Source organism: Cydia amplana, chromosome 3 (assembly GCF_948474715.1).
Source record: "Cydia amplana chromosome 3, ilCydAmpl1.1, whole genome shotgun sequence".
Lineage (NCBI taxonomy): Eukaryota > Metazoa > Arthropoda > Insecta > Lepidoptera > Tortricidae > Cydia > Cydia amplana.
The window spans coordinates 624903-652507 of record NC_086071.1 but is presented as its reverse complement, the minus strand read 5'-3'; the positions used below and the strand labels follow the sequence as shown (position 1 = coordinate 652507).

The following is a 27605-nucleotide window of genomic DNA, read 5'->3' as shown; positions in this document are numbered from 1 at the left end:
TCTATGTTAGAAAGCTTGTCATTTTCGTTAAATAGTTTGCAGGCACGTCTTATGAATATATTTTGTGCATAACACGTTCTACTGTTGGGAATCGAGAATAACCTTTTCTTCTGACAGTGGCGCTGACGTCTACGAGGAACCCTGAGCTGTATTTGGTGTAGTAGTGAGGGGACAAATATAACATGGATGTGACTTAAGATGCGACTTGTGAGCGAGCATGTAGAAAGAACCTCTTTTATATTCCTAGTACTCGAACTTCTTACGCGAGAAACGGTTTCATTAGAAGAGCATGCAGGATGTATGATGATAAATTTCAAAATTTAGATATTTTCAATGTAAAGTTTAGTAGTTTCGAACGACTGACCTTGAAGTGTATTAATGGGCTTTAATTATATAGTTATTAGTTAACTCTAAGTGCACTTTTAGTTTGTTATTATTATAACTTCAATTTCATTTCAACTTTGAAATCCATTTAGTTTAGTACTACTTATATAAGTTATATGGTTAATATATATTCTAATTAAGGAAACTGTAGGTCTATAAGTCTGATAACCCTTCATTGTAATAATGTATTACTATAAGAGACTGTTTGTTTCTAAATAAAGAAAATTAAAAATTAAAATTAAAAGATGCGGTAGGATCGGCCGGCAGTTTTTAAAAAATCGTGACATTTTGTTAAATCATAATACGGTTGCCAATAAATATGAGCAGCGATTTTGCCCTTCTCTAGTTCTAGTACTGCATTAATTCGAAATCTGATAAAAACTTTCGCATAAATTGATAGAAAAAAAAAACATAATAATATGTACCTATGTAGATAAGGCCCACACGCTATGCGTAAATAAATTTCACAAAAACATTACGGGCACCTGCAACCCGCTGTAAACGATTAAAAATCCAATGAGGATAGGACTTGTATCCTAAATCTCCAAGAACACGAGCACAGTACACTAAGAACAGTAGTGAATCTAAGGCCGCTCGGCAAGTTATTTACCTACTCATGCGTTGGCGCTTAGGGTTGTCACTTTTATTTTTAGTTAAATATTATTTGCGTGTTATGAGTAGCACTAGGTTTCTATTTATATAATATAATGAAATGTTCTATCAATTCATAAATGAGGTGTAAATTAAGGCCGGTAAGAGCAGGCAAATGCGAGCGTAGTCGAATGCGCGCGATCACAGTCGCGGCACGGCCCACACTGCCGCCACCGTATGCCCCCGTATATTATGGGAATGTGTGCGTGGCAGCGCGTGCGTACACGCCGGGCGCACGCACACATTCAAGCCGGCAGCGGCACATTTCTATGAAGATTCACTACTGTTCTTGTACTGTGACACGAGGTACCCACGTGTAGGTGTGTCCCGTGACTTCGTTCCTCACGTACACTTGGTCTAGAAGCCACCGCGGCGACAGACCGGAGTTGTCGTGCCCGATGCGGAGCGTCGATAACACGCCCAAGTTTTTATGCTGCAACGTGCAATCATTACATTCATGGACATCGTTAAACATTTATAGAACATCCTTAATAACCTAACCTAACCAAATTAAAAAAAAATTAAAAACCCCCCCGTCTATAAATAAGATTATAAGAGTTGATGATCTTCAAACGGCTGAACAGATTTTCATGAAACATGGCTAAGAACACTCGGGATAAAATTATCTATGACACAAAAAAACTAAACGAAAATCGGTTCATCCGTTTGGGAGCTACGATACCACAGACAGATACACAGACTGACAGGTTAAACTTATAACACCCCTTTTTTTTGCGTCGGGGGTTAAAAACATTTACTAAGCCCCACAGAAGATACTGGTACACTCACCTCCAATAATATGTTACTCTTCGAAGACCGAAAAATATCTGACACGTTCTTATTTGTAGAGCCATAATAGCGTGTCAAACATTTATGCGGCCTTCGAAAAGTAACATATTATTGCCGGTGACTGTACTGAGACAATATATATGTAATATTCCAATGCATACATAAATATATATAGAAAACAACCATGACCCAGGAACAAATATCTGTGTCCATCACACAAATAAATGCCCTTACCGGGTCTCGAACCCAGGACTACCAACTAGACTAGACAGGTCGTCAGAATTACGTTTAAAACGAAAGTATCAATACTATCAATAAACCCTTTGCACGCCACGCCTTTTAGCACCCTTTTAGGTACCTATATATAACGCACCATTGTAAATCTTATTGGAATGCATGAAAGTCTATATTAGGTACACTATAAGCGTGCGCGTCTGTTTACTACTTTGGAGGGCATAGGGTTAATTAACAGAATTAAATAACTTAACTAATAAACTTTAAAGAGTTATTTTTTTTTATAATATTAAATTATAAAGCAAAATTTTATTAATTTTAAATTATGTTAACTTTTTATTATTTGAATTAAAACATATGAACCAGGGATGTTGCGGATGCAGATTTTTTGACATCCGCGGATGCGGATGCGGATATTTAAAGGCTCACATCCGCGGATGCGGATGTCAAGATTAGGTACTTAGAAAATATCAAATATTACATTTTTAGTATCATTTAAAAAAAAAAACGAAACGTTTAGTATTTATTGAGCAAGAATATAGGTGCGTTATATTTTAATAAACGGTAACTTGGCCGACTTTTCTGGATCTAGACGATTTCGTTATAGGTAATGACGAAATTACCTAGCACTTACGCCGCCGCTAAGACGTTCCTGTACCGATTTGTTTGACATCCGCATCCGCATAAGCTCCGCATCGATTTTATGCGGATGCGGATGCAGATGCGGATGTTGAAAATAATGCGGAAGTTCCGCGGTTGCGGATGCGGATGCGGATGTTCGCAACATCCCTGATATGAACATATGGTTCATGAGAACTTACATGAAAGACGAATTCGTTGGTGTTCCGTGGTATCGGTATCTTGGGGGTGGAGTCTCCTAGGACGCCCGATATCGCGAGCCAGCAGTTGGCCGTGGTCTGGCTGGCCTTGCGGGACGGCGCGATCAGCACCCGGTATGGCAGCTCTAAATATAGGTACAGGACAAATTATACTTAAAAATAAAAACTAGTAGTTTGCCCCGAACTGAGAACTCGCGGTTCGCCAAAATGTTAGATCATTATTTTAAAATTGTAAATTTAAAAACTATATTATAAATGTATAAGCCGAGCACTTTCATTTGATACCAAACTCGACCATACTTTCTTGCAAAAAAGATGACCAGAATAGCAAGACCCCTCACAAATAGCTTTTTAGCCTTCTAAGCTCTTCTAGCTCAATAACCCCTTGATCGAGCCTGCTCATAATTTAATGACTAAAATATAATGTCCTCAACTACACGTTTACCCAATTTAATTTAAATTAGAACACATTTACTTAAGTTATTGTGTATCAAACTATCCTCTGATAGTTTAGCTTAAAAACATCGAAATGCCGGGACGTGCCCCTAGCCAGCCGTGTGCTCCAAGTTGAATGTAAGAACTTCACTTCGCTTCGCTCGCTCGTTCGATAAAATAAATAAAATATTTTTATTGTCAAAAAACAAGTTACTAAGTGGTTTTGAAGTCCCTGACTTCTGAGCTAGGTAAAGACCTGTGTTACAGAAGTCAGTGTCCTCTCCTAGACAATAGAAACTACGAAAACATTATGACAGTTTACTTATTTTGTGCGTCAATGCCAATAATATAACCTAACCTAATAATAGCCTATACCTCTCGCGTCGAAAGATGGTCCCTATGACAGTGCTTTCAAGTATTTTTTGGTTAGGCTTAATTTAAAAATTAATTGAAATACTATGTTTTTCCATATTTGCATTACTTAAAATACTTAAATGATGCATTTTTAAATAAATGAATGCACTAAACTTCCAAATAATGTTTATAAGGCATAATGGTGTCAGAAATTATGCAAAATTGAATCCTATCACTTTGAAATAAAGTTCAAAATCAGGTGGGAAATATTTTTCCTCTGCCTTATAAAATGCTCCATACAGGGTGCTTCCTGTAACAGGAGCAATAAATTAAACTGTAGGCTGTACTCCTCAAACTGACCAACATTTGTTCAGCAACTTTTGAAAATAAGTCATGTTTTGATTTTTATTACACTTTAAAGTTTATTCTAAGACGCAATGTATTGCAAATTTTGTTATGTTTAAAGCGTGACAAGCAACGTCAAACACACTGATGTCAGCGTACATTGAAGGCAATATTTATTTTGTATGAAAAAGAGGAAGTCTAAAGGATTCATATTTATTAAAAGTTGCTGAACAAATGTTGGTCAGTTTGAGGAGTACAGTCTTTAGTTTAATTTATTGCTCCTGTTACAGGAAGCAGCCTGTATAAATATGACTTGTCCTGTCACAGGGACCATCATTCGACGCGAGGCGTATAAACTTTTTAAGTTGTATTACAGAATACAAACAGACACAAACACAGATACAGATGATGCTGTGAAATTCCATCACCACAGGGTTTGAACTTGAATGATATGACGTGCCAAGTTTTTAAAAGATCTCAATTTTTGGATAATTTTACGGTTTAGACTCACTTGTTTTGTGTTAAATTATTCAATGTTAGTATGTCTCACTAGAGTTTAAATTCCATTATCTCAATGTTTGTTTCAAAGATAAGATAAGATAAGATAAGATAAAAGATAGTTTATTCAAGTAGGCATAATTACAATGCGCTTATGAACGTCAAATAAAGCTAGGTAGACCGGCTCCAACCCTACACCTCTGCCCCGAGAAGATTTAAATCCCCCCTCAATTGGAGGAGGGTATCCCATTATGGGACCGGCAACAAACTCGGCGGGACACATCTTTTCAAAAATAATTACATCTCAAATGTTTCAATAGACCACAGACAATCCAACCTCTAGACATAGCATAGTCGCGCTACCCCCTCTGCCACACATACGGTAGCGTTACTCCATCTTCGACTCAATCCCGTGCCGTGATTGGTCTGTGTCTTTGAACGGACCAATCACGGCACGGGATTCGCTCACCTCGTCCCCCCGTATTTTTGGCAGCATCGGTTTCATGAAAGAATTGGCCTAAGCTCAGTCTAGAGGTTGGATTGTCAGTGCAATAGACTAACAAAACGCAAATACGTACTAGTGGTGGGATATGTATTGGTGAAACAGTAGTAATCAACAGCGTTCAAGGTCAAATACGTACTAGTGGTGGGATATGTATTGGTGAAACAGTAGTAATCAACAGCGTTCAAGGTCAAATACGTACTAGTGGTGGGATATGTATTGGTGAAACAGTAGTAATCAACAGCGTTCAAGGTCAAATACGTACTAGTGGTGGGATATGTATTGGTGAAACAGAAGTAATCAACAGCGTTCAAGGTCAAATACGTACTAGTGGTGGGATATGTATTGGTGAAACAGTAGTAATCAACAGCGTTCAAGGTCAAATACGTACTAGTGGTGGGATATGTATTGGTGAAACAGTAGTAATCAACAGCGTTCAAGGTCAAATACGTACTAGTGGTGGGATATGTATTGGTGAAACAGTAGTAATCAACAGCGTTCAAGGTCAAATACGTACTAGTGGTGGGATATGTATTGGTGAAACAGTAGTAATCAACAGCGTTCAAGGTCAAATACGTACTAGTGGTGGGATATGTATTGGTGAAACAGTAGTAATCAACAGCGTTCAAGGTCAACAGATGGTAGAGGAACTGCTCCCGCTCGTCCTCGCACCTCAGGAAGGCGGTTTTCTTGTACTGGGATCGCAGCAGTGTGGTGTCGGCGATTAGTTCGCGCAGGTGCTTTGAGAGCAGTTTCTTCTCCAGCGAGAGCCGGACCCAAGCGCGGGCGTAACCTATCTCCGTTTTTATGTCGGTCATAGCTTGGATATTCCTGAAAATACACTGTTAGCTATACCATAGAGAAAAAAATAGAGTGCTCACTCCATACATCAGTTCAGACTATTAATTTCAGTGTCTACGTATACATCTAGCATCGAGTAGCGGAACTATCAGTACTGCTACTTGACAATAGATGTAGCACCGACCGGAAAGTCTTATCTCAACAGCATAAGACTTTCCGGTCGGTGGCGACATCTATTGTCTAGTAGCAGTACTGATAGTTCCGCTATTCGATGCTAGATGCTAATAGTCTTTTTGGTACTAAAACTGATGTATGGAGTGAGCACTCTATGTATTTTTTTCTCTATGGCTATACGGATGACCTATGGGTTTGACATTTAACTTGAACGGAAATAAAGGTAACGTACATTTTCACACTTGGGGAAAAAATCGTAGACACCTTGTAATCGTATGATACAGCGTGACAAGTGTGGTTTCAAAATCGCAGGATGTGAATTAATCGCGCAGGCGGCGGCAAGCCATTTTTGTAAATATAATTCATCATGAAACGGCACTTTTGATAGCAAATTCTTGATTATAATGATTATACTTGTTGGTGAAATACAAGAATCGCTATATTTATGCCTACAAGATTCGAAGAATTCATCAAGGATTCCATCATCAGAACTGGAGTTTGAGAAAAAATTGGACCAATATGGAAGTAGCATATACTTTAAAACAAAAAAAAATCGAATCCAGATGTGATCAAGACGGAGGTAACAATATAAAAAAAATCGAATTGAGAACCTCCTCCTTTTTAAATACCTATTGAAGTCGGTTAAAAAGATGGTAATATTTAAAAATTGCAGTTTTTCTTTCATAGGAAACGGTGGACAACTCGGGTCTTCGTCCCGGCCAATCTGCTATTTTACTCGACTACTATTTTTTAAAATAACGGTATCGTGTCGTTCTCGATCGATACGGCTTCCTAAAATTTCACACGCTCCAATCTTTGAATACAGACTACCTACTATTTGTCTACACAATTTTTCAAAGACCGGACAACATCAGTAAAATAAAAATATACAGGGTGTAATCTAAAACGTGATACAAGATAATCAAACCTGAATCTTTTCATGATTTTGAACAACTTTTACTATGGGGTCAACTTTGTAAATTAACAATAAAAAAAATCTCTGCCATACATTTTTGTCTACCTCTCCTTGACCATTTCTATGGAACAGCTCAATTTTTTTTTAATATTACAAAATTGACCCCATAGTAAAAGTTGTTCAAAATCATGAAAGGATACAGGTTTGATTATCTTGTATCACGTTTTAGATTACACCCTGTATAGGAATTGAAAAGTCCAAACACAGACAATCCAACCTCTAGACATAGCATAGTCGCGCTACCCCCTCTGCCACACATACGGTAGCGTTACTCCATCTTCGAGTCAATCCCGTGCCGTGATTGGTCCGTGTCTTTGAACGGACCAATCACGGCACGGGATTCGCTCACCTCGTCCCCCCGCACCCCCGTATTTTTGGCAGCATCGGTTTCATGAAAGAATTGGCCTAAGCTCAGTCTAGAGGTTGGATTGTCAGTGAGTCCAAACCTCATATCGAAGGTGAGCGTCTCGGGCAGCGGGCGCAGCGGGCCGGGCGGCGGGGCGCGGCCGCGCTCGAGCGACCCGCGGTCCCGGTCCCGCGACGAGTCCCGCGACCCGCCGCGCGAGCTGTCCCGGGAGCGCCCGCCTGGCGAGCCCGGCTGCTGCTGCTGCTGCGCCTCCACCTCGGCCCCCACTGACGATAGATCTAAAAATTTATTACTTTTTTCTATATGCTCGGAAATGGTCACCTTTTTGTCTCAAAAATGGTTCAGGAAGTTTTTCATTATGGACAAACTCAAATTTAAAAAAATCTACATCATTGTACCGTTTCGACGGACGGGAACTTCATTCCTGTATTGATTTGTGCATGTTTGTTAAAAAAGCACTATCCTCGACAGGAGTAGCAATATTAGCGATTCGTGGATTCGGCTTATTGTTAGTCCGTCCAACAAAATCGAATCTCATCCACGAATTGCCATTTTCCGGCCTCCGCAATAATGTTCTATTAATCTATAGAGAGGTCTCGATGAGAGGGGATATTTTGCGTTTGTCTACGTGAATAGCCTCTTGCTGTGTGTAACGTGAATACCTATATTAAAAATGTACGTAAATTACATAATATAAGCTGTATTTCCCTTATCATTTTGTGATAGTGTTATAAGCTTCATCAGACGCTAAGCTTGTTTTCTAGTGTGATTGTCGTGTAGGTACATACATACATATATGGCGAGTATTAATGATACAATATAAATAAGATACATCGTGGGGGCATTTGGCAAAGTTTAGATATTTTCGCTTCATATACATTTAGACTAAGAGTTGTGCCGTTCACAATTTACTATGGGAAACATTCCCGAGCGGGAACATTTCCAATACAAAAGTACTTTCAGATTCAGTATAATGAATACCCGACTGCGACCATAGGTAAAGGCAATATATGTAGGCAATGTAGGTATCGTAATAAGTAATTATCTTACTTTAGATGTTAAATTCGTCTCATTCGGAAATTTGATGATAGGTATGTAAAATATGTAATTACAGTTAGCAGTCGGGTATTTGCTTTTCGTAAGCAAACCTTTTTCCTATGAAGATCCACATCCACTAAATATTACTTACAGTCTAGGCGCTTCCGTAACACACACCACGCCAAAGCTGCATGTTCAACATTTGGAAAATAGTTACTTACACAACATATACAAACGTTTTATTAAAATCGAACCACCCACAGCTAAATAATTTGCCAGCCAGTCCCCTATAAGTGAAAATATTTTCAGTGGTAAAAGTTATATTTAACCTGAGTTTCGGAATAATGTGCATAATTCTTAGAGAAAGCCGAGTTTAGAGTAGCGAAGATTTTTACTATTTAAAAAAGGAAACTTTATTTTGAACACCCGTCCAAAACGATTTTTTTATAATTGACATTAACAAAGGGTCGGTTGCACCAAGCTGTTGGTCATTAAAGAGTTCGCAAAATTTTATTGCATGGAAAAAGTTTCATAGTTATAGTTTGTAGCTTTCTAGTAGAGCCCGAAGGCTTATCCTATTGTCTATTGTTCAGTAAAACCGCACGTGCTACTTACCTGCAAAGAAGGGTCTTCATTATTCTATTTGGCACCTGAGCGCGGGCTAGTCCAACGCTCAAAAAACCAGTGTAGGTGCGCTCCCCGATAACGTGCCTTTGTTACGCATCTCGATGACACATTTTAGACTGGTTCTGTAGCGTCCGACTCGCCGGCACTCAGTAACCGAAGTACCGATTTTTTATGCAGGTGGTTGTGGCACGTGGCGGTTTTTCTTAACAATAGACAATAGGATTAGCCTTCGGGGTCTATTAGAAAGCTACAAACTCGCCGGGTGACGTAGATCAGTCTGTCAAGTGATAAAATAGATATTCAACATACCAGGCGTAAGACAGTTAGGGTCTATAGGCTTCGTAGAGGTACTGCACTGCTCCAACTCCTGATAGTTGGTGAGGTGCGTCCAGAGCGCAGACTTGCCCATCTTGTGCTGTACGCCGTGCGACCACAGCCGCTCCAGCAGGTCGCAGAGCGACGATATCATCGTGCTTTCTTCCACGCCCGTGACGGACACTTCGCTGCCGAGACCGAGGTCGGTCTCTTCCGTGCCCATTTTCTCTACTAACATACGCTTTGTCTTGCTTTTGCATTCCTGTTTACAAGGAGCGTTTCAGAGTAAGGTACTTGCTATTTGTTGATGTTTAACATCGCTTTTATTACCCATCCACAAATACCTCACGCGTCGAATGATGGCCCCTATGACAGTACCTTTTGGTTGCTATCTCTCCATTAAAGAAATACGTTTTACCGTAGGTATTTCTATTACTTTTACGTGACAGCTACTCCGTAAAAAAATGAACTGTCATAAGGACCATTATTCGAGGCGAGAGGTAGGTAAAATTAAAACTTGCCAAGCCAAATGGAATTTTGATCCGTTAATAGTATTTTATGCAACCGTTGTTTAAGAGAGGTCAAAAAAGGCGAGTGGCGTGAGTAACAATTTGAGGCGAAGCCGAAAATTGTTAATAAAGACGCCACGAGTATTTTTTGACTCAGTTAAACAACGTTGCATACAATACTTTTTCTACAACCAAGCACTTACTTTGAAATATAATTGTAAATTTAACAAATATTTTTAATTCAAGAAGTAGCAAAATTGGAGGGTACTAGCGGGAAGAGTGAATGAATGAATGAAATTTAAAAAAAAAACATGTCTATGGTATGGTTCACTTATTTGTCAGAGATGACATTTAAATTAAGGTTGGCAACACTGTATTTCATTCAATATTTTTTAAGTGGTTACACGAAGTATCGTAAAATCACCAAAAAGATAGTGCGTGTATGCACAAATTCTTTTTTGGGGAATAGACTAAAGACTTGTCTTGACAACTATAAGGTAGGGTTTTAAAGGTGTATGCACAACCCTTTAAATGACAAATAAAAGTACGGGAGTAGAAAAAATATAAAATGCGGCTAGAGGATCGTCTAACGGATAAAATATTATAGACAGTTTACACACACACACATAAAGGCATACAAAGGCGACATACATTTGAAGCGAAGCGATTGTCGCCTTCGAGAAGCGACCAATCGATTATTAAGTATCATGTGAACAGGGCTCGGAACCGGTTTTTTTGTAAAATCCAAAATAGCCCATTACTTATAATTATTTTATGCTCTTTACGTAGGACTGAATCATGTATTTAGGTAACACCTTCGTATTATTAGATTTTCCCATTAAAATGAAATAATAAACCAAAGAACGAAAAAGAACGAAATAATACCGGTATTTTTTGTATGAAGAAAAAACCGGTTCCGAGCCTTGCATGTGAAATTCGTACCTTTAAAAGTTTGTCGACGAAAGCTTTGTGGTTTTGAGATATAGCGGCGCTCGTGACCTCGGTGGATAGCTTCCTACCGATGTCCCCGAGCAACAGTTCTGGCTCGCAATCCTTCACTTGCCACTTTGCATTCTTTATGCGTTTCAAACTATTCGTTCTGGAATATGAGATTATTGATTTCTTTTAAAATTTAAGGATTGTTATAAATGATCAACGTTGAAGCAAGCACATGAAGCATAAAGCAAATTGCTGTGATTTTGGAGTACTAGTCTAGGACATCTACTACTGAGGAAAAGGTACATAAAATACTAAAATACACAAAAACATATTTAAACAAAATTTATTTCATATTACAAGGTATGCCCATAAATGTCGAAATCTGTAAACAGATAAACCTTTTCCGTTATGCCTTATAGATTTGTTAATATTATAAACTTGGCTTAAAGCTAATTTATGAGGAATTCAAGAAATCATCATGTTCATATTCACGTTTATCGCAGTGGATAAAGCATTTGTTATTCGCTCATCGTGTCTGGGAGCGACAAGTATTTTATCGATAACGATAAACGCATACGCCCTACCTGTCTAACTAATAAAATACAGCGTGTATTTTAATACGACCACATATTCTAAGAGTAGTTAGTATACGCCCAAACGAATTAACTTTCACATGTTTTGTAAAAAAAGAAAACTACCTATTTTCCTTATTATTTCAAATAGTTTCATAGTAATATACTTTCGCATCGTTTCAATTAGCATTTGTATTAAAAATACACACTGTAGAAACATTTATAAAGAATAGGCAAATAATGAACGAAAATATATTTATGTATTTACGTTACCAGTAACGTAATTGCACAAAATACAAATGAGATAAGAGGGTATCACTATAAAATCACATGACAAACTTGCGAGGGCTGTAGGTAGTAGCAGCAATCTTGCATTTTTGTTTTAGGCAATGCCGTTAATAAACTCCACGTCATTATACAATAAAATGATATCAAACTTGATCTTGTATCTCCTCCGAAGTGTAAGGCCTGAGTGGACGCTCATGTTGGGCGTGCAGCGGGGCGGGGCGTGCGGCGTGCATGTTAAACAAATGCAAGCGTATAGGAGCGGCCTTAGTGCACGCTGCTCAAATTACCTGCTATAATATAAATTGTGAGCCCGACGCCACGCTGCACGCCCCGCCGAACGCTCCACTTCGAGCGTCCACTCAGGCCTTACACTAAGGCCCAGCCATGCACATGGCAAATCCAAAATTTGTTACTGAAGTTTGAACCTATAGTGTAGGCGTATAGAGTTGATTTTGTTTCGTCTGAAAAATGAACGAAACAAAACAAATGCAACTCTTGTTCTATTTGAATATGATTTAATTTTCATCTAACTGAATAAGTATAGCCAAGAGTAAAAATACGGGTGCATATAACTTCCAAAAATATGTCCAATAGTTCTTAAATCGTTGACTTGTGTGCACCCATATTTTTACACTTGACTGAGCTAGGACCGTGAGCCTTAGGAGGCCATACACATTGAATTGGTTTACTGCGTGGTTAGGTACGGCATAAGATTAGCACAAGTTAGTTGTCCATTTTTATCTATGTATTGATACATAGGTCAAAAATCCAATTACAATAAGTTTTAGCGAGCTTTGCGAAAACTTATTTGTAATAAGATTTAAGCCCAAAAATATTCAGCTTTCTCATTTCTCAATGGTTTATCCCAAGGAGCTAACATGCCACTCGGGACCTATACATAAAGAGCCTATACATTGCTACGACTACAGCCCCCACTAGGTACAATGTCTACACAACACATGCGTTGGATATAGGTATTATAGGTGTCAATAAATTATCACACCACACAAACCAAATGTGTATAAATAACTAAGTACCTACATAACTTAAATATCTTACATTTCAAATAATATCAAAACGTAAAGCATTGATTGCATTATTTTAAATTCGGTTAACACCCGACATTGCAGTTAAATAAATTCATTAAATGAGTAAGTGGTTAACGATTCGTATAAATCTGATCTGAGCTTGAGGGTATATCTAACTGTAGGCCTAGCACAGAAGCGGTGCGACAGTATCTCGTATAAAGATGGTTAGTATTAGTATATCTCGCGGGAGAGAAACTGTCGCGCCGCTCCTGTGCTAGGCCTACTGAGCAGGCCATACGTTACGTCGCAGTCGCATGCACTTGCAATCACTATAAAAGCAATTATCACATCAGACAAACATACAACAAATTATACCGATAAATAACTCAATAAAACAATAGAATTGATAGATGCGCAAAATTTTCATAAGCACTCCTGGTGTTAAAATAGCTTTAATTTGAGTACATTGAACCAGCTAAGACAGTGGTATACATTTGATTTGCTATGATTACCAAACGCAAACTTACTACAAAATTACGCCGCATAGTCGGCATAGTAAGGGCCATAATGGAATTAAATATTTCCAATTGCTCACTACATAAAGCGCTAGAAATAGTACCAACTTCTGTAGTCCACCTTTATGTGTTTAACTTAAATTCGCAAAACAAAGATACAAATTGAGTAAAATTATAAAATATATTTTTCACCTCAGCAGCTCGAACAAGGGTTGAACAACTTTGCTACTTAAAAACAGTGAGCAAAATCGCATTTTGCTCACTGAGTGAGACAAAATGAGCAAAATGCGATATTGCTCACTGTTTTTAAGTAGCAAAGTACCCTTATTCGAGCTGCTGAGGTGAAAACTTAATTGTTGGTATATCTTAAGAAAACATGAGTGAATAGGTAAGTGATGAAGAAGGAATACATTTTTCGGGTTCTCTAATATGTTCTCACTGCTGAGGCGAAAAGTTTTATGAACTACACGAGATCAAAGTTATTTATATCTCGTGAGCGTAGTAAGGGACCCATACCCTTACTACGCTCAAGATTCTAAATTATTTATTAGTATAGAATCTTTCGCTTGCACGAGACTCAAAATAAGCACTCGAAGAAATATCAAACTTTGATCACTTGTTGTACAAATAACTAATTTTCTTCTTGTTGTATGTAAGTTATCAACTCCATAAAAATTAAATGGTCTATATGACATATTTAAAATTTGAAACCTGGAATTCGAACTAACGGAAGCTGGTAATCTAAATAATTTAAGCGACATCTGTGGTGAGTTTTGCGCGTTTATCCTCACTATTGCTTGACATCTTACGTATACGATTTATATGTATTTATTTTATAGTTGCCTTTTAAAGGCTACTTACGCTACGCTACTTCAGTCAACCTCAGTACTTTTTGTACCGAGACTGACTGAAATAGCAAGACACGTTCGTACATTTCCGTGAAAATACGATGGAAAATAATTATGTACTATATTTGTACACTACATCAAGTACATGATGAAGTGCATTTAGCTGCCTTGAAGCCTTGAGTCAAATATCAGACACGTGCAAGTCTAGATAACATGCTGACCAGCTATCAAAATAACTTTTTAGTATTTCTACTGTTGTGAAAGTTGAATTTGCTTGTACCCTACAAGCAAATTCAACTTTCACAATAATATGGAAGAATTGGATATAGATATACGAGGGGCGTTCAAAATATTCTCGGTATTGATATCTTACAACCTCTTCTAAAATTTCTTTCGTTACTGGCCGCTAAGGTTTATTCATTGACATTAAAAAAAAAGTATAATTCGAACCGAGATGTTCTTTTGTTTTTCTGCAATTGCTGAACAAACATGAACATCATGTGGGAATTGACAATGTTAACTAAATTAGAACATCGATGCGTGATAAAATTCTTGACAAAACAGGGTAAAAATCAAAAAACCATAAAAGAGGAAATGGATTGTGTTTACCGCGAGTCTGCTCCTTCTTTATCTACCATTCAAAAGTGGTCAAGCGAGTTTAAACGTGGAAGGGAGAGTGTTGAAGACGACCCTAGACTTGGCCGGCCTGTAGTAGCTACTTCACAAGAAAATATTGATAAAGTGGAAAAACTTATATTGGAAGATGGTCGAGTGAAGGTAAAATCTATAGCACAAGTAACCAATCTCTCTATTGGTACCGTACATGATATTATCCATGACCATCTTAATATGTCAAAAGTAAGTGCAAGATGGGTTCCGCGAATGCTGACTCGGCTTCAAAAAGACATGCGTGTAGCTTGTTCTTCCGATTTTATTGACCTGTGCGGTGAAAATCCTGATGAGGTGCTGCAAAGAATAGTTACTGGAGATGAAACCTGGGTTCATCATTATGACCCAGAGAGTAAACAAGAGTCCATGCAGTGGCACATTAAGGGTTCAGCTCATCCCAAGAAGTTCAAGGTCATCCCTTCAGCTGGCAAGGTCATGGCCACGATATTTTGGGATTGTGAAGGAGTATTACTGATCGATTATAAAGAAAAAGGTGTAAATATCACAGGACAGTACTACGCTAACATTCTACGTCAATTAAAGGATGCAATCAAAGAAAAGAGGCGAGGAAAGTTAACCAAAGGTGTTATGCTTCTGCATGACAACGCCCCCGTCCATACTGCTCATATTGCCAAGGCAGCTATTGTTGAATGTGGGTTTGAAACTGTTACTCACCCACCGTATAGTCCGGACTTAGCCCCCAGCGACTTCTTTTTGTTCCCCAATCTTAAAAAGGATCTGCGTGGAAATAAATTTTCCGATGATGAAGCATTGAAGGCGGCAGTGGAGGAGCATTTTTACACCAAAGATAAAAAATATTTTTATGAAGGATTAAAAAAAATAATTGATCGATCTTTTAAGTGTATGAACATAGGGGGGGAGTATATTGAAAAATAAAAATATCAAACTTTTCGTACTTGTTTGTTTTCATTCTCATACCGAGAATATTTTGAACACCCCTCGTACATACCTTAGAGGCACTTAAGTATAATAAATCGTCTGCTTATTACATAATTACAAAGAAAAAAATCTAGGAGATTCAACAGCTTTAATAATATACATTTTGTTCTGGAAACATTATTGTTTCTACATTTACACACTACACGGTAGTGCTAATTATTCTAATAAAAAAGATCACTAACCACAACATCCAATTCAATGAAATCATATGCTGCCAAGGAAAGCGGGTCGACCAAGGCTCGGAACCGGTTTATTGTATACCGGTTAAGCTCCGAACTAGGCTTACCTGCCTACTGTCTTGGACAACGATAACGTTTCATGATATTAACGGAATTTAATCGGTTTTAACCGGTTAATCAGTAAAAATAAAAACCTATACTTCAAAAACCGATAAGTTTCTAGAACGAAATCGAAATAAAAGTTGTAGGTCATATAAAATGTAGGTAATTGTTTGAAAAACTAACCGGTATCCGAGCCTCGGGGTTGATTTACATAATAGGTAATGCTCCTTAGTCTTTTTAAGACTACTAGAGATCAATGAGTAGGTATTAGTACCTAATTGCGCACCGAGTTAACAATTACCTTATGTAATTAAATTTAAATTTGTTAACTATGTACTAATATAATAATATCAACCAGGGTGAACTCACGTTTTAGACACTATAAGGAGCAACATATTTGACGCCAATGAGAATGAGCAACTTTACGGTCATTCATCAAACATATCGCTCAGTGATTATACGTTAGATGAACTAGGTTAGCAAGAGATCTAAGGTCCACCACCTTGCATTTTGGAGACAAAGCAAACCGCTTGGAACAGGTGTTCCTGGGGGTGATCTGAGCTGATTTACCCCGGTTGCCGAGAGGTCCCCCCCAGCAGGTGGGCAGGGGAGGGGGGGCAAAAGTGCCTCCGGCGCGCATCACTCTAAATTTTATATCTGCATACATCTAGCAACTATATCAAGTTTGGTGTCTTTTTCGTATAATTCGAGGATGGAGAATTCATTTCTGTGACTAAACTTTCACTCACCCATACAAAAAAATCGAGAAATTCAAAATTCAAAAAAAATCTTTACACTTTTTTTTTTGAAAATCCTCTACAAAATTAAAACTACGAGGATTTGCTCTACAAAAAAAATACCTGTCAATAGCCTAGTTATCCTTATATATAGAATAGTAAACTTCTCAATCATTTTTCTTTTATAACTCTGTAAAAAAAATATTTATGTCGCGCGGCGTACCTGCATTGTAAGAGCAGTATGCAGCTTTTAGGATTTTTAAGTATGTTTTGATGGTTTCTTATAAGTTATTATGCTTCTTTTTGTAGATTACATTAATATATTACTTCTGGACGTGATATATATGCAAATATAAATGAAATATATAAATAATAATAATAAGTGGCAGCACAATTCCAACAAGCCCTCGAGCTTGGTTCTCTCCCACCTTCCTTAACAACTGGTGTCACCTTCCTGCTCTTCAAGTCCGGTAGTACCACGGAAGCAAAAAATTACAGACCCATCACATGCTTGCCTACACTCTACAAGCTCCTTACATCCATTTTGAGAGCAAAAATCAATGCGCACATTGTCGCAAACAATATTTTGGCTTCCGCTCAAAATGGATGTAGGGTTGGGTCCCGTGGTACTAAAGAGCTCCTCCTCATAGACATGACCATATGCCAACAAATCCGGCGGAACAAGGGGGCCCTCTCAGCCGCTTGGATTGACTATAAGAAGGCCTATGATTCGGTGCCTCATTCATGGCTGGGGAGGGACTTAGAGCTGTATAAAGTTGATGCAGCTTTGAGAGCCTTCCTAAGCGCGTGTATGAGGCAGTGGACCACAGTCCTTCGTCAACCAGGAGGCGGGGATGACCGCTCTGGCCCGCAGGATTTTATAAGGATTGAGCGAGGAATCTTTCAGGGTGATAGTCTGAGTCCCCTGTGGTTCTGCCTAGCTCTGAATCTCCTCATGAACCTCACCCTGCTGAAAGATTTGGGACTAGGTTGCCGGCTTCGGTGAGGGAATGAATGAAGGGTGAAGTCATTTTCACCTTTTGTACATGGATGACCTCAAATTATTTGCACAAAATAGCCAAGACTTGTTGGACCTACTGAAAACTACCGAAGTCTTCAGTAGTGCCATCAACATGGAGTTTGGTGTCGATAAATGTGCGGTTATACATGTAGAGCGGGGGAGGGTTGTAAATTCAACAAATTTACAACTCTCTGAGACAATGGCTTTCAGATCTATCTCTGAATCAGAAACCTATAAATACCTTGGTATGTCACAGTTTCTGGGTATTGAGGACGAGGGTATTAGACGGTCGGTGAAGGAGCGCTTTTTCAGTCGGCTCACAAAAGTCCTTAACAGTCTTTTGTCAGGAGGCAACAAAGTGCGTGCCTTCAACGCCTGGGTAATGCCCCTACTCACATACTCCTTTGGCATACTAAGGTGGACTCAGACCGAACTGGACGCCCTAGATCGGAGGGTCCGATCACTGCTCACCATGCATCGCATGCTACACCCACGCTCGTCAGTTATGAGATTGTACATCCCACGGAAGTGTGGAGGCCGAGGCTTCCTAAACGCTAAGGATCTCCACAACCGCCAGGTGTACAATCTCAGGAATTATTTCCTTAACAACGAGTGTGGGATGCATCGTGTTGTGGTGGCAGTAGACAGGAACCTCACGCCGCTCTCCTTGGCAAACGAGAACTGGCGCAAACCTGTGGTACTAAGTACTGCGGATCGCAAGGCGGCATGGGAGAGTAAGGTGCTACACGGGCGGTTCTACAAGGCCCTCACGGGACCCGATGTGGACCTGCTCGGGTCGGTGAACTGGTTACGGTTTTGCCTGTGCAATTGCGGACGAAGTAATGATGACGAACAACTATCGGAAATATATCCTGAAGGACGGTACGGTCGACATTTGTGGGGCATGCCGCCGTCCCGGAGAGTCACTCAGGCATATCATTTCCGGTTGTTCTCATCTTGCTAACGGGGAGTACTTGCACAGACATAATCTGTGCAAGCTCGTAGCCAGGATTATTCACCAGCAACTTGCTCTTCTATATGGTCTTGTGGACCGCGAAGTACCGTACTACAAGTATTTACCTGCGCCTGTTGTCGAGAATGGTCGTGCCACGCTCTATTGGGATCGATCTATCATCACTGACAGGACTATTGTAGCCAATAAGCCTGACATTGTGATAATAGATCGATCGCAATGTCGGGCCGTGCTCGTTGACATCACCATCCCCCATGATGAGAATCTCGTGAAGGCCGAGAAGGACAAGTCCAGTAAGTACTTGGCTCACGAGATAACCGCCATGTGGGATGTTGATTCGACGATCATTGTCCCGATAGTCGTTTCAGTGAACGGTCTAATAGCGAAGAGTCACGACCAACATCTTGAGAGACTCTCGCTAGGTGGTTGGATCAAGGGCCAGAAGGCGCCAGATGCAGAAGGTGGTGATCTTGGAAACGGCGCGGATAGTCCGCCAGTTCCTCTCTCTGCGGCCCTGACCACCGGCAGCTTGGGCCTTGCCCCGCTGCTGGCGGCACCCTAGGTTAGGTTTTTTATAATGTGTTTATATGTATTTTTTATTGTTTTGTAAGTGTTTTTATATTTTACTTTTATATTCATATTATAAAAAACCTAACTTAAGATGAAAGATAAATAAAGTGAATAATAATAAAATGCTTTATTGCACACTACAAAAGAAATGTTACAAAAGTATGAACAGGTACAAAAATGTAGGTAACAACAGGCGGACTTATCGCTAAATAGCGATCTCTTCCAGACAACCTTCAGATAGTGAGACGGCGGAAAAGATTCAAGTTAACGGAAGTGGGAACTAATACCAACGGTCCCTGAGCGCGAGCGCCGCTGCACTGCACCGCATTCACCTCCGTTTAGATACCTACACTACACGCAAATTTAGTATAATTTTTATGTATACATAGATAAGTATCTCAAAAGACGTAGAAGATAAAAGGTCACAATAACTAAATAAAAAATTGATCTGTCGTGAAACTATCCAGTAGGTAGACAACTCATTCTGCATAGGATAATCCAATATTCAGTTATATCGTACTTATTGTAAATTCCTTTATTGTTTTAAATATTTACTTTCTGTACCTACTTGCGTTATGCTGAATAATGTTTTGAAGTAAATGCGTGTCTAAACTAAATGCGTGTAGGTATACCTACTTCAGCACGGTCCGCCGTGCGACACAAAACATTTTTTTAAATACAATTATTAGTTAAAAATGGTTGATAAGTTTATTATTCTATATAGTAGAATAACTGGGCTATTCACATGTATTTTTTTTTAGAGCAGATCCTCATAGTTTTAATTATGTAGAGGATTTTCAAAAAAAAAAAGTGTAAAGATTTTTTTTGAATTTTGAATTTCTCGATTTTTTTGTATGGGTGAGTGAAAGTTTAGTCACAGAAATGAATTCTCCATCCTCAAATTATACGAAAAAGACACCAAACTTGATATAGTTTCTAGATGTATGCAGATATAAAATTTAGAGTGAGGCGCGCCGGAGGCACTTTTCCCCCCCCTCCCCTGCCCACCTGCTGGGGGGGACCTCACGGCAACCGGGCGAAATTAGCTCAGATCACCCCCAGGAACACCTGTTCCAAGCGGTTTGCTTTGTCTCCAAAATGCAAGGTCCCCTTAGAAAACGGGATCTTAGATCTAGTACTAGGTTAATATTATTATGTTAATAAATATACATACAGACAATGGTAAATACATAATAGTATTTGTTTTTTTTTGTGAGGCATGTTTAACACTAGGTATATAATTTTACGGTTTTACACTCACTTATTCACTCACTAAGGGAGCGAAATAATTAGGTATGTCGCGCGCAGTCACTGTTAGTCACGCCTCCACGTGAGTTTAACCGTAAAATGATATACTGGAGTACAGTTTTTTCAGGTTAATTGATTAGTATCTATAGTATTTATTTTGTATAATGATAATTAGTTACTGTTATCTCGGTGTGCGGCGGTATGCATGCAGGCGTGGACACGATGCTATGGCCCGCGAGCCACGAGCGAGAATGCGGAGGCAATAGGTAGGTACCCTTACAATCCATAACCACGATTGAAAGTTGCATGACAGCCTAGCCAAGATGACAATCGTTGATAGAAAACGCCAATCGAAACATAAGTATAGTTTGTAGCTTTCTAGTAGACCCCGAAGGCTTATCCTATTGTCTATTGTTCAGTAAAACCGCACGCGCTACTTACCTGCAAAAAAGGGTCCTAATTATTCTATTTGGCACCTGAGCGCGGGCTAGTCCAACGCTCAAAAAACCAGTGTAGGTGCGCTCTCCGATAACGCGCCTTTGTTACGCATCTCGATGACACATTTTAGACTGGTTCTGTAGCGTTCGACTCGCCGGCACTCAGTAACCGAAGTACCGATTTTTTATGCAGGTGGTTGTGGCACGTGGCACGAGCGGTTTTTCTTAACAATAGACAATAGGATTAGCCTTCGGGGTCTATTAGAAAGCTACAAACTATAACGTATGGGAATGAATAGTCACTTCTTTTCGTTTGGCGTGTGTCGAGGTACCTTACCTTTGTCATCTTGGATAGGCGCTCAGCTTGGAACGAAAAAACCGGAACAGAACAAACGTTTCAAGACAAAGCTCGCCAATATTGCCCAACCAGGTACAGCTTAGAAATATGTAACGTTACAACGGATCACACGTAGAGTCAAGTCATAGGTAAATGTGAAAGTTTTCATCTCATCACATTTCCTTGCGAAGCACGATTTTCGACAGCCATAAATATAGGAAATAGTCGTTTCTCTAGGGAAAGGAACGGTGTTTATTATAAGTTCTACTCATGTGAAGCGAGGTGTTTTGTTAAGGTTAATTTTGGTATAAAATTAACGTCATCGAATAATATTCAATCGTGGTATTCTATTAAGAATGGATCTTTGCCCTCTAAAGGGTGGATCGATATCCCATTTTTCAATATGTGTTTATTCCCTCCCAAGTGTGACGAGGAACCTTTTATGAAACACTCAAGATACTACGACTACAAATTCTGATTAAAAAAACCCTTCGCTCCGCAGCATCGGGTTCGCCCGGTGGGAACATTTTCTCGGATAGGTCGCTCGGACGCTCGGAGCGAGCGCGAACAATCGATCCACTCGGGTATAGTTTGTAGCTTTCTAGTAGACCCCGAAGGCTTATCCTATTGTCTATTGTTCAGTAAAACCGCACGTGCTACTTACCTGCAAAAAAGGGTCCTAATTATTCTATTTGGCACCTTAGCGCGGGCTAGTCCAACGCTCAAAAAACCAGTGTAGGTGCGCTCTCCGATAACGCGCTTTTGTTACGCATCTCGATGACACATTTTAGACTGGTTCTGTAGCGTCCGACTCGCCGGCGCTCAGTAACCGAAGTACCGATTTTTTATGCAGGTGGTTGTGGCACGTGGCACGAGCGGTTTTTCTTAACAATAGACAATAGGATTAGCCTTCGGGGTCTATTAGAAAGCTACAAACTATATAATCGAGTCTACAGAGGGGGGCCGGGAGCCGCCGGGGCGGACGACCCCCGACAGTTTTCATTCGAAACGGATTTCAACACGCGCCGGAGGGCAACACTGACGGCCTCGCCTTTCCCGCTCAACACAAAGAAACTCAAAACGTGGTAAACACGGGAGGCGGGACGGAGCATAGGATATCTCGGTCGGAAGAGGGAGACGGGACGCGCTAGAGGCCGTGCGGGCACCTGCTGGCGGCGGGCGGCGGCGCAAGCGCGGCGACGTCGAGGCGCGCGGGGAAGGCGCGGTAGTATGCGGCGCGGTGCGGCAGGCGCTCGGCCGGCGCGCGCGCCTCGTGCCCCGGCTGCTGTCCCGCTCCCGCGCCCTGCGCCCGTCCCTGTCCCTCCCCCGCCCACACGCTGTAGCCGCGCGCCGCGCCCGAGCGGCGCCTGCAACAACACCACGGCCCGATCTTACCCGACGAGACTAGACATGGGCGAAATGTGTAGAGGGAAAAGATTGATATATATCTTTTTATCACTGGGATATGTATACTTTTATATCTTTATATCCGTGTGTAACAGTCGCCCCGCTCGCAACATCGGCACTTGCTGACTTAGAGTCATGAGAGAGAGAGAGAGAATAGTTAATTATAATGACGCGTCCGAATCCGTCCGAACGACCGCTGTCGCTCGTTCGTGTTACTTCGGTCGATGCGCGACCGAGACTTCGCTTATCGCTTTCATAAATCGTCGCCGAGGGAGTGAGACGTACGGATATACTGATACATTCGGATTCGTAAAGACAAGAAGAGTGATTCATGAAACGAGAAAGATATATATCTTTTTCATCTATCAGTCCGGAGTTATAGGTGAACCAGGATCTATTGAGGGTGCGCCATGTTGCGGAATTTCACTGGAACTAATTTTTTCATACTACACTGAATTGTCACCCTATACATGAGAATAACAGCGCCCTCTTGACAATTATCATATATTACTGGTCAGGCTATACCCATGTCTACTAGACATGGGCGAAATGTGTCAGTAGAGGGAAAAGATTGATATATATCTTTTTATCACTGGGATATGTATCACTCTTTTATATCTTTATATCCGTGCGTATCAGTTGCCCGCGCTCACAACTGTATCGGCACTTGCTGACTTTGCGTCATCTTATGAATGAGAGAGAGAGAGACTTCTCGTTCCCGCGGAATAGCGAAGCGAATGACGCGTCCGAAACTCCGAATCCGCCCGAACGAACGCTGTCGCTCGTTCGTGTTACTTCGGTCGACGCGCGAGTCGCGCGACTGAGACATCGCTTATCGCTTTCATAAATCGTCGCCGAGGAAGTGAGACGTACGGATATACTGATACATTCGGATTCGTAAAGACCAGAAGAGTGATTCATGAAACGAGAAAGATATATATCTTTTTAGGGTTCCGTAGCCAAATGGCAAAAAACGGAACCCTTATAGATTCGTCATGTCTGTCTGTCTGTCCGTCTGTCCGTCTGTCTGTCCGTCCGTATGTCACAGCCACTTTTCTCCGAAACTATAAGAACTATACTGTTGAAACTTGGTAAGTAGATGTATTCTGTGAACCGCATTAAGATTTTCAGACAAAAATAGAAAAAAAACAATAAATTTTTGGGGTTCCCCATACTTCGAACTGAAACTCAAAAATTTTTTTTTCATCAAACCCATACGTGTGGGGTATCTATGGATAGGTCTTCAAAAATGATATTGAGGTTTCTAATATCATTTTTTTCTAAACTGAATAGTTTGCGCGAGAGACACTTCCAAAGTGGTAAAATGTGTGTCCCCCCCCCCCCGTAACTTCTAAAATAAGAGAATGATAAAACTAAAAAAAATATACGATGTACATTACCATGTAAACTTCCACCGAAAATTGGTTTGAACGAGATCTAGTAAGTAGTTTTTTTTAATACGTCATAAATCGCCTAAATACGGAACCCTTCATGGGCGAGTCCGACTCGCACTTGGCCGCTTTTTTTTATCTATCACTCCTGAGTTACCCATGTCTAGACGAGACACACCTTCCTTACGGCCGTAGCTGACGCTCCGCCGCGTATCGTTTCGATGCTTCGCTATTCAAAATCGTTCCGGACGTCGAGGTCGATACGCTCCGCGGGTCGGATTTGTCGTGTTGGACGCGGTAAGTTTCACATTACTGTTGCATGTAACGAATTACTGTTAAACGTAAAAAACGTAAAAAAAGGGAACCGAAACGCTACCTAACTTACGATGACACAATTTTGTTATATGTTTACGGTTAACAAATTCGGGTACTCAGTAACAAACTTTTCTCAAAAATGGACGGCAAAGTCGACGTGGCCGATTAAAAAATAGGTCGCGAAGTGCGTAGTTTATGGTCAGTCAAAAAATTAAAAAGTAAAAAACGTTGCAGTCTGGATTTCGGGACTGCAATGTTGCGTACAAAATCCATTATTTATCGAGTGCCAAACTTTTTAAAAGTTGAAATGGCCATATCAAGTGAAGGCATAGGTCCATTAAGGGCCTACTGCAGCCGCGTCTGGCGCTTCGTAAACCACGCCCGCTAGTTCTTCCCTCCCCGCTAACACGCACACATGGAAACGCTTCGCGCCGCACGTGAAGTTTGTGTGACCTTTTAGCACCATCTAACGTTACAGAAGTTAACTACCATTATACGTGGTCGCTGCGGTCGGCCAGAAACTTAAATTCGGAAAAAATTGAAACAGATGGCGTTGTTACTTGTTCATAATAGCAAACAATAAAATAATTAATTCATAAACCTGCATATTTATTGTTGTTTTGGAAGATGTTAACATCATAGAAGCAGCAGCGTATATAGCATATAAGTTAAGAGTATTGATAATAAGAAAATAGCACAAGAACAGAAAAGAGATTATTTTTGATAAAATATGATGAAAACAGATTTACTTGATTACGCTCACCTGACTTTGCGGTCACTAAATGCAAATTTCAACCTTATTGTTATGGGGTTACAATAACCCTGGGGTTGCAGGCGTCCATGGTCGTTATTATTATAAATGCTTTGGTTGAAATGCTTTTTATTAACCCTCGAATTTTTCATAGGTACAGTCACCTGCAATAATATGTTACTCTTCGACGGCCGCAAAAATATGTGACACGCTCTTATGGCTCTACAAAAACTCAAAAAATTTTTTTTCATCAAACCCATACGTGTGGGGTATCTATGGATAGGGCTTCAAAAATGATATTGAGGTTTCTAACATAATTTTTTTCTAAACTGAATAGTTTGCGCGAGAGACACTTCCAAAGTGGTAAAATGTGTGTGTCCCCCCCCCCTGTATCTTCTAAAATAAGAGAATGATAAAACTAAAAAAAATATATGATGTACATTACCATGCAAACTTCCACCGAAAATTGGTTTGAACAAGATCTAGTAAGTAGTTTTTTTTTTAATACGTCATAAATCCCCTAAATACGGAACCCTTCATGGGCGAGTCCGACTCGCACTTGGCCGCTTTTTCTGGATAATTTTGAATTTCAATTGTCAGGGGTGCCTACATTATTTTTTAATACATTTTACAACGACAACAAACAAAAGTTCAAATTCGCCGTATTTTTATTACCCGGGTCGATCGCAACAAAATAGAAAATCATGTTTTTCAAATCTAAGCGTTATTGTAATTTATCTCAAATAACCAAAAAGTCAATCTGACTAGAACTTAAAAACGAACTGAATTATTTTAATATGTCGATTTTTCTTGGTGACCCAGGAGAATTTTTTTTTATCCCATACAAAAAGAGCGTATCCCAATCGCGTATCGGTTTTGGTTTTTACTTATAAGTGTGAAAAATATATTCTACCATATACGAAGGATGTGTGTTTTTTCATGTTTTATATGTCTTTTTGTACAATAAAGTGTTTTACTGCTACTAATATATCATATTAACGATTAACTAAAAAGGTATTTACATCTAATTTAACTGGTAAATTATTACAGTCCGCTAAAATTAATATATATTCAAAAAAATATTTGTTAATATGTCCCAAAATCATGGCTCATTTTTTAAGTCTCCTGACTTACCAAACATATCGCAACGAAGGCAAGGGTACAACGCGGCATCGTGAACCTAATAACGTAACGTTTCAGTTACTTTTTTAGTCGCCGACCATTTTATCCGGGGTACGAAAAGAGGTATTAGATCTATCCTGGGTCTAATATGTTATAAAAACATAGTTTTTTGAAAAATGTTCGTAGGTAGTACACAAAATTTACATTTTCTTTTAAATGTGATTTGGGTCATCGTTCTCCCTGGTGACTTTTCTGGTGACCCAAGAGACATCAATTTTATTATGACTCAGGAGACTTTTTTTCTATGCACTTTGATTTTTTTGATGCGCTAATTTTGTAATCTAAAATAACTTTAAACTGCTGATATACTTATATCACTTTGCTGATGAGTGGAAGTGGAATTTAAACTTAATTTATTGTTCTCTCCCTTGACATTTTGGCATACATTTGACATGCTGCAGTGCACTCCTAACGTTAATAAAGACATAATTTTTAGAAAAAGCTTTAGGAAAACTCACTCTTGAGCTTAAAACGATTAAGTCCTTATCATATTATGTTAGATTTTTAGTACAGACCCCAAATCAGTGAAAATGTGTCTTAGCCAACTAAATTTGTCTCTGGGAAAAGTACGATATCCCTAAAAATTGTACGTACATTTCGCATTTTTCTGAAGGAACGGAATTCATAAATTGGGTTATTATTATTTTTTCAGATTATTTGATTGCATTGACATATCACCAAGATAGATAGAACATTTAAGTTACCAGAAGAAAAGCATTTGTGTTCTTTAATAGTGTGGAAAAAGTAGGTTCGATTCCCGGGCGCGATTAAGCGAATTTAAAAAAAAACAACGTGTTGCATTCCGGGAGTGCCGACAGAAGTGAAAACTCAATGACTAGTCCAAAATGTCTGCAGCACTATGTATAATTGACCCATCCTCCTTTCTATTGAAAACTTTTGGTTCCGAAATTGCTGGTCAGTGAGCTTGTTTAAAATTCGAAAATCAAATTTATTAATTATAATAATTTATTTATTTGGTCATGATATTTTGAGTTTTATTCACCAGTACTAGAGTTCACTTTTATTAGCGATTTCATCAAGATGTAGCTTTATTGAATTATATTTGAGTGATATAAAGTTATAATACTGTGAGATCCTCGTATTTCAGCCCGTACAAGATTATAACCTTTTTCATGTAATGTCATTGAGTTTTTCTTTATTGATTTAAATGCCATCTAAACCTTACGGTCACATGATCGCCTTACGCTGTCTCGAGTTTATCATTTTTTCCCCACCTCATAAAGTGCCTAGCGCCGCTAAAGAAGTTTTCACTTCAAAAATCTTTGAATGCAGTTGTT

The 27605-nt window shown here is 39.5% G+C and overlaps 1 protein-coding gene across 1 annotated transcript in view; it reads right to left on the bottom strand.

Annotated features, from left to right (window-relative positions):
• Positions 1–27605, bottom strand: part of LOC134662339 (DENN domain-containing protein 5B) — a 65099-nt gene that overhangs the window by 8141 nt on the left and 29353 nt on the right. Inside the window, exons 13-19 of the mRNA XM_063518529.1 lie at positions 10781–10937; positions 9324–9591; positions 8539–8574; positions 7429–7627; positions 5612–5862; positions 2880–3022; positions 1350–1468 (exon numbers count right to left, since the gene is read on the bottom strand). Of these exons, the coding sequence (XP_063374599.1) occupies positions 1350–1468; positions 2880–3022; positions 5612–5862; positions 7429–7627; positions 8539–8574; positions 9324–9591; positions 10781–10937 (1173 nt within the window). The remainder of the gene's footprint in view (positions 1–1349; positions 1469–2879; positions 3023–5611; positions 5863–7428; positions 7628–8538; positions 8575–9323; positions 9592–10780; positions 10938–27605) is intronic.